The sequence below is a fragment of the Syngnathus scovelli genome, chromosome 7, assembly GCF_024217435.2.
Source record: "Syngnathus scovelli strain Florida chromosome 7, RoL_Ssco_1.2, whole genome shotgun sequence".
Lineage (NCBI taxonomy): Eukaryota > Metazoa > Chordata > Actinopteri > Syngnathiformes > Syngnathidae > Syngnathus > Syngnathus scovelli.
The window spans coordinates 855,263-869,461 of record NC_090853.1 but is presented as its reverse complement, the minus strand read 5'-3'; the positions used below and the strand labels follow the sequence as shown (position 1 = coordinate 869,461).

Sequence of the window (14,199 nt, the reverse complement as noted above, 5' to 3'; positions counted from 1 at the left end):
GTCCCTATTTTTGTGTGATTTATGAGCAAAGATGAAACCGGGCTCTTCTGTCTGGAAAAACGCTTTGTCCCCACGCTCGCCCACCGTCACGCTAAAGCAAAAATGAAGCAGTCATGCACGGACAGGCTGTGTGTAAAAAGTCAAAAAAGAGGATAAATCACACAAATGTCTAAACGCAAGTATGTTTGTCGGAAATATTGAGATGTGCCCCCAAGGCAACACTTGTGCGGCTTTTGCCTTTCCGCGCTTTTTCATAAAATTAAAGTTTTGCTCTGTATTTGACAAAATATGGAGAAATGATCGCTGTGACAAAAAGAACCTGCTTGACAGATGAACAATTTGACGACCGGGTATACGAAATAAAAATGGCTATCATACAGGTGTTATTATTTATTTTTTATTCTTTTTATATGTAAAAATATATGGAATTAAAATACAGGTGTTACTATGTTATTTTTTTTTTTATCTATTTCCTTATTCCGAATATTCAAATATAATGAATATAATAATTATCATAAACCGCTTGTATGGACTTGAGGCAAACAAGCTTAGAACTTGATTAAAGTCAAGTAATTTGTTCTCGACATAAATCCCGAACGACGCCAAGACGTCGCTTGTCCGGACACATCGTGAGCAAATTGGAAAGAATTTGTCTTCCCGTGCCGTTATCTCCAGGCTGCGATTTTCACGCTTAAGATCACACACACACTCGTGTCACGCAAGAATGCGCCAAATAGGCGAGTCGTCCATGCGGAAAGAAATTAAGCGGCGGGCGGGATGTTTTGCCGGGGTCATGCAGGCTTCACCCCGTGATGTCATCACAGCGGAAGCGCCTTGTTGTGCTGCAGTAGCAGGACACACACATATGAGTGCGTGCTTTCCAACAACTTTGAATTCCGCCCACTCTATCGTATCTCACATCGTCTTCAGCGTCGTCAGTTGAACTTGACTTACTTTTAAAAGGCCCATTTTTGAGGCTGCACGAAGCAGCCAGCCAAATAATCGTTTCCAAGGCACGGACGGCGGCGGCGGCGGCTTTTATGGAGATGGAAAATGAAGTCCGGCGATTATTCTCCTGCTGTTTCTCATTAGAACCTATACGCTTGCCGCCGAAATCCCGCCGCTGAGCTTTCCGTGTTTTCCTGGACACGCGGTCCACCTCGCATGAGCTTTGACTGTTTGAGAATGTTTGAATCTGTCAAGGTGCCCCTCGATACTTCTCGTTGCTTTAATTTGGAGAGCAGATGACGGCGCAGGTGTCTTTGGACAGCCAGGTCGCACACTTCATAAAGAGAAAACACAACTGTTATGTTCTGGGCTTTACAATTAATAGTCATGGCTGGCAGCTGCAGTGGTGAGGGTTTTGGCAATGGAAGAAGGGATGGAAAAAGAAAAAAACCCAGCTCAGACACACTTTATACAGCCGATATTTTCCCAAGTGTTGAGTATAGATCTTCTGTGGGTGGATGGATGGACGGATGGACGGACGGACGGATGGAAAATATGCGTATTTTTTGTATGATTGAATAAAGTGCAGGTCCAATCGACGCATGAACATTTTTGGTGTTGTAGACGAACCAACATAGTAGGAGGGCCAATAAATTAATTCGAGTTCTGACTGTCCCCCCCACCCCCTGTTGAGATTTTGACTACCAGCGAACATGTCACCCGTCTGCTTTCACTTAACGACAAGCGTCGGATGGCGTCGGAGGCGCCACATCCACAGAAATTTGAATCCGTGACTCAATCATTGATTGGAACAATACTGCTGAGTTGTGCGGAGGGAGAGAAAAAAAAAAACACACACAAAACCAAATGGAAAAGCCATAGGCTCTTCCAACAAAGCGGGACTCCGCCGCCTATGCAGTTGCGAGGCCGTATTGGCTTTTGTGAAATCAGGCCAGTTGTGCATATTGGCAAAGGTGACATACTAGTAACATTCCTTTGAAGAGGTGTTGGTAGCCATCTTTTTTTTTTTTTTGCTCAGTCCTCCCAAACGTGGGATTTCCTTCAGCCGCCACAACACCGGCTTGCTGCTGGATTCCCTTTGCCGACATGTGTTTAAAACATCATGTAAGCGGTGATGGTCATTTCCCATGTTTCGCCAGGATCGGGTTGCGGATCCTTTCCCAGAATAGCTAGCCTGCCACTACGATAGGGATGATGAAATGTTTGGAGATTTTTTTTCCAAAACAAAAGGCACATTTTTTTAAAAATCCCAAAGCAGTTGTTGCCGTAGTCCCTGATTCTCCCATTAATTCCACCCACGACATCCAAATCAAACACACAGACCTCTCAGTCCATTTGGATGCACATGAAAGATTTCAAATCTCTTCTTGAGAGACGGCCGAGTTCTCCAGCCGCCATCAATTATTATAACTTGGCCACAATGGAAGAATCTCACATTATGAAACACGTACCGGGCGGGGCATGGTCAGGATTCAACAACGTCGGCAGACCTTTTAAGGAAGGGTCGTCGTCAGGTGTGCTTTTGGAAAAAGTGGCAGGTTTATATCAAAGAATGCACTTTATTGGAAAATGCTTGGGGACAAAGACAGAAAGCAGGGAAACGTTTAGATGGATGGATACATTGTTGGAGCAGATAAGAGCATTTAAGGGTCCGAAAAAAAACATCATTCAGCTCCTTATTTATCATGCCAGGATTTAGAAAATCTTCTCCTTGAGTTTCATTGCTTGGACTTGGGCAAAGACACGAGGAAAAAAGTGTAGGATCTTTTATTGCTCCGTTAATGGCTCGTATGAAAGTCAAGCCGCAATGTTCGTTGGCATTTGAGAGCCTCAAAGTGGAGATGCTAGCGTGGAGATTGCTTGCCAGAACGGTTTTTGAACCGAGAGTACACTTGAAAGGACATTGAAAGTGCATCCCTGTTTTTCAACCTGCTTTGGTCGCCGGCTGAATCCCGCTCACTCTCCCCCTCGTCCGGGCTCAGTCCCGTCCTCTTCGCCGGCTGCCAGCTTGGAAGACAACAAGCAAGAGGACGGTGTCAATCTATTTTTCCAAGGTCTTTTGAGCAGGCTGCGCAGCGACATTCCCTTTGTGGAAATATCGCATTTGGCAAAGCAGGAGCTCCGGAGCCAATGTGCAGCAGCAAGCATGGCTGGCAGCATGCATGCAGAGTTTGACATTTTGGGAAGACGGAAAAAAACATTTCTTGATGAGACTGTGACAGACTTTCTGGTTCTGCTGCATTATTTTGATGATGGGACGACTTGCATAAACTTGACTTGATAAGGTCTCAAGGGCAGATTGCCTAGCTTGAGCAGGCCCTTACAATTATTATAATGTAGTATTTTTTTAAATAGATAATGTTTGGGAAAGCTCCACGTGATCCGTTGAAGATCCGTTGCTTTAAATAGTATCTTGTGAAATCAGCTTTTCAGATCACCAAAACGGAGCCGACCCTTTTGAAATGATCATCATTAAAGATCACATGGTTAATAGCTATTCTATTCCTGAAGTTATCCCATGCTTCTAAGATTACCACTTAACCCGAATCCCCAACTCTATTCTGATCCATCTAGAGAAAGAAAAAGAAAAATCCAGACCTTGATCCTGTTCGTTTGGGTTACAGTTTTTGGATAGCGGGGATTAACTGAAATGCCTAGCAACTGTCTGTTTACCCATTTCCAGACGTTAGTCTGAGCCAGGCTGTTTGGCGGGAGCTTTGTCTTTTTCATTTCAATGCCAACAACTTGACAGTTGTAAATTTGAATGCTTCTAAAACTATCATGCGTCAGCTTCGGAAGCTCTGCTCACAAGTTGTAAATTTCAATGGTTATAAAACTATCTTGCATCAGCTTCGGAAGCTCTGTCAGAAGAGGCTAGCTCGGGTCACACACAACAAAATTGTTACGACGGATTGCTTTGCTAGCCTGCTATTATTATATGCTGAAAGCGAAAAGTTAGCTGGAACATTGGTGAAGGGCATCGTCTTGGGTCTTTCTCGAAGTTCATGTTAGCGATTAGCATGCTTATCCTCGTGCATTGAATGCAGAGTCAACCAGCTCGCAGGCTAATCTGGGTTAAATGCTTCAGGCATTCCCCGACCGAATCTTTGCTTTACCTAAAATTCTTCGGGGAGGGTTTCTCCTTGAAACGCCTTCTATATGGAGGCAAGCAAACATTATCGGGTCAAACGGTGTTTGCCCCGTCGCTAGCATAACCGAACCGCTCGCTCCGCGCTCACCTTTGATCATTTTGACAAGATGGTCGCCGTCAAAGTTTTTATCTGTTTCAAAGGTAGAGATCTCTTCAAGGTTAGATCCTACAGGAAGAAGAAAAGATGGTCATTCGAGCAAAGTGTTACTATAATTCTAGCAGCGTCCAGTAAAATCATTTGACTAACCGTCCACGCTGACCTGGGAGGTGCCACTGCTGACGGAATACTGAGGTCCTGAAAATGACACAATCCATCAATTTGTAGGTCAGCGTAACTCTAACAATTGTGTTTATGATCAAAAGACAGCTCAAGGTTCATTTGAGGTCGGATAGCAGGATTAGATGTTGCTCAGGAGGCCTTGGGATTCTCACTCTGGTTTGAAAGACTTGCCTGTGACAACTCGGGTGACTTTGGTGATGGTGGGGTTACTTTCAATGACCCTGGTCACCTTAGTGATGGTCGGTTCCTGTTGGATGACCCTCGTCACTTTGGTCACGTCAGGTGCTAAATAAGTCCAAATCAGAGAACAAAGTTCAAAACACGACGAGAGAAGCTGTGTACATAGTTCATGTTGAGTCTCATCAATGCAAAGTCGAAGTCAAGTTGAGGCTTTAAGTTCGAGCCAACTAGTCCTAAGATTAACAATTCGATTGTGACCCGGGACGCGTCATGTGACACCCCCCCCCCCCCCCCCCCCCTTTCCTACAAAGCACTTTTTGTTTGTGCTCTGTCGAGGTCAGCAACATGTGCCAAGAAAGAATCCTCGGAAGCATCTGTTTAACATCCAAGTGGCATCTGTTTTGCGCGTTATACGTAACAGATATCACTGTACGTTTTTTGTCACTCGTCAGGAGCACTCCACCAAGGCCAGGGACTCCCTTTTGTGGTCAGTGGGAAAAGATCCATGGAAAACCTCTTCTAAAAGAAAAAATTTCCGGTGGCTGACGGCTGGATGAAACCAGCCAAGTAAAGGTGCGTAGGCTCAAATGCCGGTGTGCTCATCATTTAAGGCTGATGGTGATGAAACTCAAGCACAAGATGACAAAGATGCTTCATGCTCTTTACTGTACCTTCAACAACTCGCGTGATGTACTTTTCTGTTGACAACAGAAGATAGAAAGCAAATGATGAGTGTGTAAACTTTCTCAGGAGATTTGAACGTCAATTCTTTGACTACTCACTCAAAAACGTGAGGGGGATTTCCTGGTATCTGAAGCCTGGAATGTACTGGAAATTCAAAAATAAATACGTTAGTGCAAAATGGACGTAATGCTCAATAGAAACGTTTTCATTTCGTGACATGACATTTGCTAGACGTGAGTAGAACCACAAAAGGGCTCAAGAACCGACATATCAGTTACTTTGGTCATTTCCTGGGGTCCTTCAAATATGTCCGAGGTAGCGTACATTGACTCGAGGTTCTGACTAACCTTAATTTGTATATAAGTAATGAGCCTCTTCAGGAGTGATTGAAGATCCTGGTTGCCAACGGGGATATCTGTGGGAAGTTGCAAGAACTTTCATTAAAAAAACAAAAAACAGGGAGCCGGAGGGTACATCACACATCTTGAGAGATTTTACTTCAAGTGGAAAATTGTACCTGCGGGATACAAGAGTCGGTTGACAAAATGAACCACTCCGTTTGTGGCCATGATGTCAGAATCTGGGATTTGCACCGAGTTGACTCGCATGGTGTCGTTTGCCTGCCAAAGACACAACCCCCAAACCTCAACGCTAAGACCTGGGATGACTTCTCGTCGTAATAGCTACCAGCTTTCTGTAAGTTGAGCTCCTTTCATAATTGCCCCTCAAAAAAAAAACAAAAAAAAAACTGCTCGATATGCAAATACTCACAAACATCACTTTGAGGTTGCTGCCTTGAAGGGACTTGAGAAGGTTGGTTACTCCCGTCTCCAAACCGCCGCCAATGAAGATGCCGTTATTGATGTGGTACAGAAGGATGGTTCTGAGAGCGTTGATGTCACCTAATGTTAACGAGAGACGGCCGATGAGCAACGTTAGGTGTGCTCAGATAGACCGAGGCGTGCGGGAGCCCTACTCTTCAGCAGTTTGAAATCTCTCTCGTTCAAACCGGCAAAGGCCTTGTCGGTCGGGGCGAATAAAGTGAAGTCTCCCGACTGCCTCAACAAGTCGCTCAAGCCGGCGTCTTCCATCAGAGACAAAAAGATCCTGGAGCACAGAGAGGAACTTGGCACCGGTAGCGACATCTTTTTCTCATAGGCATACATCCGCTATGAATGGAAGACTGCGGTTTAAAGGCATCTCCAAGGCCAAGGTTGGCTTTGGTAAGGATTACGTAGATGTACTTACTTGAAGCTACCGTTATCGCTCAGAATCTCATACATGGATTTCTCGGCCGGTTTGAGGAAGTTCCTCATGAGATGGAGCGCTCCATTGCTTCCTTCCTTGCTTCCCCTGATTAGGCAAGAGTTCTCGATGCACACGGCCTGCCAAAGAACGGAGCACTCGAGGTCACGGCTCAGTTGCGCAAGACTCGATGGGGACCACTCACAGTGCGATAGATGAAAACCCTCAGGAGCTTGCCGCCGATGGTCTCCAGCGTCTGCCCATTGTACAGGTCTCCGAGGATGATCTTTTTCTTCAGGATGTGGTTTTCCAGGATGAATTTGAGCATTCTCTGATCCATGGACATCACCTCATCTGGAGCAAAAACATGGGACCGGTTGATGTAAACATATACCTGCATCCATACAAATCTTTGTCAAGTCATTTTATTGCGCTGGAAATGTGGTCATCCCTCACAAGTAGAAGGTCACAATACGGAGCACGGTGCTTAGGAATGATTTACGCCACAAGGTTAAGCTCAGCAGTTGGACGGTGCGCTTGAAGCTACAAATCATGTCTGAACGACCAGAAGAATTTACAGAGTGAGGACGAGCTTCAGCTTTTGGCACCGTGTGAATTCCTGGCTCCATTTCCAAAACCTATAAAGTATCCAGTCCCCATTGACTGTTGTGCACGTTTGTCAACTACAACACCTGGGCTTAGCTTCATCCCGAGTGGAAGAACATGATATTTTCTGACGCATCGTGTGATGCTTACCGTTGAAGGCGGTGTTGAGGGGGGCCAGGAGCGTGTACTCGGCCTTGGGTCTCATGGCAGCAGAGAGACCCAGCTCGGACACCATGTCCCCAAAGGTGGACTGCGAACTTCCCACCAGTTCCATCACCTGTTTGGCTTAAATACCAGAGACCATCCCGACACAGTTAAACTGAGTCGTATCAAAGCTTCAAGCCTTGTGAGTAAGTATATTTGCTTTTCACAAAAGAAGTCTAAGGTGAAGGTTCTGCTTGGGGTTGGGTTAAGAAGACTTCTGTACAGTATTTACAAAACCACAGGACCACAAAGGGTCATGGTTAGGTTTGAGGTTCAGACATTCTGGAGAGTCGGTTGCTGTTTGCATGAGTACTAGATTACTTCTGTGTCCCGGTGGTAAGCCTTAGGTCAGTGAAGATGAGGCAGATCGAACCTGAGTCCGGCATGAGCACTTGGTCAATGACGTGGATGACGCCGTTGGTGGTGACGATGTCCTTCTTGCGCACCATCTTAATGCCATTGACGGTCAAGCTCTCGCCGTCACAGCCGATGATGATGTTGTTGCCCTCCAGCGTCTCGTAAGAGGTTCCAGCCATGATGGCCTCGGAGCATTGCACCGAGTCCAGGAGATGGAAATTGAGAAGAGCTGGAAAACAAAGAAAAGTCTGTGAACGTGGTCTCATTGTTTAATTGGATTGCTGGCTGCTTGGGTGGCTTCGCGTTACACTGCAAACAGAAGCTCTCGGGAACCAGAAGACCCTTGGATCCTTTGGGTCCTTGAGATTAACCACTTGGGAGTCTGCCACTCTTCTGTTTAACTTTGTGTGGGATTGTGTGATGTGACATCATCAGCCAATAAAATATTTGAGGTTGACCGGCCAACTACTGCTTCCAAGAAAAACCATTTTACGTTTACCACGGATAACTTTGTTGAAAGTTCAGGGTGGGTTAACAAACAACTCAACAAAATCGGATTTCCCGTCTCGCAAAACGACTTAGTCAGTGTAAATGTCTGATCCGATTAGAGTGTCAAATATTGCCTTTCATCTGTTGACTTTCCGCTCGCGATTACATGCGCGATTTGAAAGCGGAGACTAATTGTTGTTATTATTCCCCACTAAACTTTGTTGTGCCAAAGTGCGGTCAAGTTCCAGACTTATTGCACAGAAGAATATTGCGGCTTCAGCTGTTCCCAGTTGGACCCGATTGAACCTGAGACTCCAAAAAGTCAAGCAAACGCACAGCCTGAATGAAGAATTTCAATTTGACATACGATTGCTTGTACCTTCTTCACCTTTGCGTTACAAAGGTGCCTTGTGTTCTGCTTGCCGACTAGTGCACACTTGAGAGACGTCTGAGCACCATTTATCATCGTTGAAAGCAAACATGCCGTGTACCTTGGAGGACCTGCTTGTCGCCCTGGAGCCTCTCCAGCACGTCACCTCCAAGCTTGGCAAAGGCTTGGTTGGTGGGGGCGAAGAGAGTGAAATGTCCAGGCTGACCAAGCTTGTCCAGCAATCCCGAGTTCTGAGCAATATCCTGGAAGGAAGGAAGGAAGGAAGCAATTGGGGCTCACGTTTAAAAAAAGACCCAAGTTTCATTTTGATTCAAGTCATTAGAAATTGAGGCAGCCACCAAAATGAATTTCCCTGAACATTGACCTTGTCTCTTATTTGTCGCAAGAGTGTAAACAGGAAGAAAGTTTGCTGTGCACAAATAAACGGAAAACGGCGACACACCTGCTGTTTGTTGATAATGCTGAGAAGCAAGCGGACAAGCCGGAAAATAGCCTTTTAAAAAAAGCCTGGCTCCTAAAAGTTATTTTGGTTTGCATGGGGGGAAGATGCTAAACAATGTGCTGCCGTGTCAATCTAAACAGCCCAGGGACTTCAGGATCAATAGTGGCTACACAATTTACATTTTATTATCAAGTAGACTGTATATTTTTCTCGAACAAGTCCGATTTCAAATTTGAATTTAGTCGGCATATCGACATACTCTGTTAGGTTGGTCAATAATCAGCATCTTCTTAGTTGTTGACGTTGCTGTCGTGTTTTTAAGATCAATTGCGGTCCAGAAGATGTAGGTGGCGCACTTGTATTGTCTTTGATCACATTCTCGTGGCTCCAACTCACGCTCAACGAGGTCAGATCGTCGTCGACCTCAATCACGTCCCTGATGGTGGTCCCGACGGCGCTGATGACGCGGTCGATCACGTGGACCACCCCGTTGGTGGCCACCTGGTTGCCGTGGATGATCCTGGCGCAGTTGACGGTCACCACCTGCGGGGCGGGGCGGCGCGGCACGCCGATTGTAACGCCAGGTATCACCGGGCGCTAAATGATGCTAGCGCTCACCCCGTTGGAGTAGTGATTGATGAGCAGACCCAGGTCGTTGTACATGGAGGTGATTGTCATGCCGTTGCGCAAGTCTTTGGTCAGGAGGCGCTTGTTGACCATGTGGTAATGCAGAGCGTTGTAAAGCTCGATGTTGACGTTGCTGACCAGCGCGGCCCGCATGCTCTGTCGCAGAAGGACCGATGCCATCAAAATGCCATAGCAGCAGTGATGGAACGGGAACAAATGGTGGAACCTCACCTCATCCAAAAGCTCCCAGGCCTCATTGCTGGGCGCAAAGAAGGTGTACGAGCCGGATCCCTCGATCTCGGCCCTCAGCTTGGACAAGTCGGCGTAATTTTGGGTGGAATGGGCCTTCACCATGCCCAGCGTGCCGTACACATGGTCGATCGGGGCCACTGTGGGGTGGCAAAGGAAATCAAGGAATCTTCTCAGATAGCCTATAACGTCTATAGCGCCCTAAAGTACACGTGTCGGCAACATTTGGGAGCATCCTTTAACCAGCTGTTGCTCGCCAGGTTGGAAGTTACCCCCCAAATAATTCTCGTATAAATGAAAGTCGGTTCTTGCCGCGCACCTGCGGGGCAACCGCGCATTCCATCCATCTTCATGTATCCCGGGCAGCACTCGTAAAGGACGGTCCTGGAAGTCAAACAACCTCAGTTAGTTACCAAATCCAAATTCAAAGGCCACTTTTATGTCATTTGAGTATTTCCAGATGTCACCGTTTCTCTGTCCTTCTGTAGCAAAAGAATTCCTGCTGCTCCAAAAGCTAATGGGAAAGTTGCCTCCTGGATTAAGCGAACATTAAAATAGCAGATTTATGTTACAGAGTGCTCCATTTTAAGAGTCACAATCGCTTTTGGTTGTTGCTTGTCATTTGGTTAACCTCATTTTGGCACACATAAATGCAGAGTGCTTAATGTTGCATTTCAGAACATTTTTTTTTGCTCAGCACAAAGACCCCTTTTTGGTTTCGTCAATGGAAACTATTGAAGTTAAAGCGTGAACAAGCAGAAATCGCCATTCTCTTTATTTGAAATGTATTTTTTTAAATATAATCTCGGAGTAGTCGAATTGCCGCAGATCACCCACGACGGCGATAATAATCACAATATGATTTTTTTTTTTTTTAAAGAGCAGCTGTTGGATATAAACACAGCTATACTTCTCAGGTCCACAGGTATGTCATGTTTGGATCTAGCTTCCATTATTAGAAACATTTGCGGATGCATGTCTCATTTTAAACGGCCCAGGCGACATATGCAACATTAAAAAAAGAGCCGCAAGAAGGCCACGCTCGTATACATACCGATATATATATATATATATGGGACCAACGTATACAAGGTTAGAGCTCAGGACATGTGGCAATAAAACTTCAACAACCTTATCAAATAAATAGAGAACTGTGACCAAATATCCACATGGGGGGGAAAAAAAAAGTTTCCATGTGAAAGCTGCCTTATATTATATACAGTATAGGCTACACAACTAACTGATGAATAGCAACTTTTAAAATCAAAGATTGCTCACAATTTCTCAATGTTTTTGACAATTTGTAATTTTAGTATTGACACATGAAGTCTATGCGCAATTTGTCTTTGCGGGCCACGTAAAATGAGGTGACGGGCCGTATCCAGCCCCCGGGCCTTGAGTTTGCTACCTATGCTATAGTGAGACAGCTATCTGTTGGATCAGAGTTTTTCCTCTAACAATATACTTTCAAAGCCTTGACGTATTCAGTGTCGTGATTGATGATTTGGTTTATCTATTCATCTTTTTGACATCCTAATTGCCGGCTACTGTTTGCTTGACATTCAAATCAAAGTCGGAGCTCTAATCTTGAAATAAATATAGGACGAGTCAGCCATATTATTAATGGTGCTTATTTGTGGTTTGCGTGAGGCACTGCGATGAGATCACGACTCAAGACATAGTCAGCATATTAAAAAAAGGAAAAAAAAAACTGTTGTTTCATTGCTCTCACACAGAGGGATTGTGTCTGGCCAAGCATTCGGAAACTTTTGACTTGTCAGCGTCTTCTTAACTCATTCACTGCCATTAACGGTTTTAGACGTCAAAGACTGGCTTGGCAATGAATGAGTTAAGAAAAGAAACTCACGAGAAATTGCTCAAGTAGAATATATTCTCCCCGGGGCTGGCTGCATTCCAATACACTTACTGATTAGCGCCGTTTTTGAAGCCCAAATGTGGAAAAAAAAATAAATGCATGTGCAGTAGTTTTCTTAAAAGAGTAAATGTTGTTTTGTTTAGGTTATGTTTTTTTTTTTTTTCCCCCCAAACGCTCGGCTCCTGTCCATGCGTCAATCCAAAAGTGCTGATCCGCCAGAAAGGCCAAAAGAGCGAGAGAAGAAGTCGGCTGGAGTAAACGGCGGGCTTTTCCATTCATGGATTGTGTCAGCAATTCCGAGCCACATCCTGGAGTCTGTGGTCGGTCGGTCGGCCGGTTGGCCGCACAGACACTCCACTAGTGGCCGCTGGCCGCACTCCAAAAAGCTAATGAACATTATTGCAAAGACTACAAAGAGTTCCGCGTCCCATTTGGAAACACGTTTGGAAAGTGTCAGGGGGAAAAAAAAAAAAAAAAAAAAAAAAAAAAAAAAAAAAAAAAAACGGCACAAGACAAGACACGAAATATAAACGCGCACATGTGTCGGAAACATATGTCGAACGAATTATGGTAACGCGCGAATGACTCGCTGGCACGTGGACACAATCCATATGCTTGTTTGGGGTTTGCAATTATCAAAATTTTTGTTGCTTGTTGTCAAATGATGAAGTCTTTTGTTGTCTGTCAACTACTCACGCTTTCTTCCCACAGATGGCGCCTTGGTACCAATTGCGACAAGTGCTGAAGTACTTCTTGCGGGTGCCCATCACTTGCTGCAAGGCGCACACGTTGGGCCTGAGGGGCAACGTTGACGTTGGGAACAGGTAAGACACACCAGTAAGACTCAATCATGAAAACTTGGAGAGAAACAAGTCCAATCATTCAAAAGCAAAATTTGTGCGTGATCATATTGTACATGGGAATTTGTTTGTAATATTTGAACAAAGGTTGCTGAGTATCCAATCTGAGTATTTATATTATTTGCATTGAATTAATGCCAGATATTCACAAAGTGAAATATTTCATCATCTTATTTCATTGATTTGTATTAGCTTGCAGCTAATAAAAACCCAGAATCCATAAAGGTTTTTTTCCAATAAAATGGCTAGCCTTTATTTAGAATATTCCAATTCATTATTAATATAAATAATAATAATAATATATTATAATAATATTAATATAATTATAATGTTGATGAACTTGTTTTTGTAATATTTATCAAAAAAACAGCAGTTGCAATAAGGCACTGACATTGGACTTGATCCTAAATTTCGCAATAGAAGCAAATGGGCCCAAGTCTTACCCCTGGTTCCTGGCCCGGATGCGGCTGTGCGCCACGATCTTGTCGTAGGCCGACGAGTGCGCCTCGTCCAGCAAGGATGAGAGCACAAAGAGTGCAAAGGTGGCGGCCACGACGAGCTTCATCCTTGACTTGCTGCTTTGCACGGCCAAAGTGATGAGAGCTCCTCTCAGAGTGCGCCTTTATATACGTCCGGCCCGGCCCGGCCCGGCCCGCGCCTCCCGCTCCAGGAGGATGACAACATCACGCACAAGTACGACCAGGAAACTCACGTGCTTAACCCCCCCCCCGCTCCCCCCCCTTTTTCAACATTTCCCCAAAGTACTCATCATAACACATACTGCAACACTCCACTTTGTTTACATTTTTCAAATCGAACCATTTCAATGTTGTTTTTAAAATCAGAATTTATTTTTGCCTCCTTTTAATGACCCAATAGAGTTATGGGACTTTATTAGGCACCCCGCACAGTCGTTTCCATGGAGCAACCAAATATTATTAGTTTCTAGTATCACAATTTTTCTGTCAACTTAAGCCATTGCAACTTGCACATGCAGAACTTGATCGAACAAGCATGTCATTGTCTGCAGCATCGCGTGAAATTGTGTGAACACATCTTGTGTGTGTTAGTGCCACCTAGTGGTGAGAAGGACTGCTTGTTTAGCACTTGCAATAAGGTCATTCCAGGTCAGCGTTTCCCAAATTTCTGAGGCCAAGGCACATCTCTGACTTGAGACAATGCGCTTCCAGAATAGTTGAACACAACGCTATTGTTTGTAGCTTTGAATGGCATCTGCCATCCAGCAGACGGGCATTTCCTTATTCTGCCCAGCGCTGGCATAGATGGACAAATCGGATCACTTGCCAAGAATATGTGAGATTGCAAAGTCTGTTTCACTCGGTGATCAAGGACACACACGGAAAACATGTGAGACGCATCTGGGATATTCCAGGCAAGTCTCCGTGCAAGTCCCACATCCGATGGGCCTGGCTTCCCACCCTTCATGTGGCCGCCATTACTGACTGTATGTTGGAAAACTGCAAATATCTTTCAAAGTGAAAATGATGTCATAATTACAGTCAATATTTGAAGATCAAACTTTTCTTAACTCTATAACAATCAAACGAGATGATACCATAAAATGCCAC

The 14,199-nt window shown here is 44.8% G+C and overlaps 1 protein-coding gene across 1 annotated transcript; it reads right to left on the bottom strand.

The window, feature by feature from the left end:
* Positions 1-2,508: 2,508 nt before the first annotated feature.
* Positions 2,509-13,222, bottom strand: postnb (periostin, osteoblast specific factor b). Its single transcript, XM_049726673.1, has 22 exons — positions 13,054-13,222; positions 12,447-12,545; positions 10,194-10,258; positions 9,857-10,014; positions 9,617-9,781; positions 9,395-9,541; positions 8,657-8,798; positions 7,693-7,905; positions 7,266-7,400; positions 6,715-6,863; positions 6,513-6,649; positions 6,241-6,371; positions 6,036-6,166; positions 5,782-5,884; positions 5,612-5,679; positions 5,363-5,408; positions 5,252-5,278; positions 4,572-4,685; positions 4,368-4,415; positions 4,209-4,286; positions 4,086-4,124; positions 2,509-2,976 (listed from the first exon to the last, which is right to left on the bottom strand). Exons 1-22 carry the CDS (start codon positions 13,173-13,175, stop codon positions 2,948-2,950), a joined length of 2,346 nt encoding a protein of 781 aa, XP_049582630.1. The 5' UTR covers positions 13,176-13,222; the 3' UTR covers positions 2,509-2,947.
* Between the last annotated feature and the right edge of the window lie 977 nt (positions 13,223-14,199).

Coding starts and splice junctions, on each gene's coding strand:
- postnb (XM_049726673.1), bottom strand. CDS start 13,175: ATGAAGCTCGTCGTGGCCGCCACCTTTGCACTCTTTGTGCTCTCATCC. Junction 7,906..8,656: donor CGACAAGCAGGTCCTCCAAG/GTACACGGCATG, acceptor TTTGTTTTCCAG/CTCTTCTCAATTTCCATCTC. Junction 7,401..7,692: donor AGTGCTCATGCCGGACTCAG/GTTCGATCTGCC, acceptor CTGGTATTTAAG/CCAAACAGGTGATGGAACTG.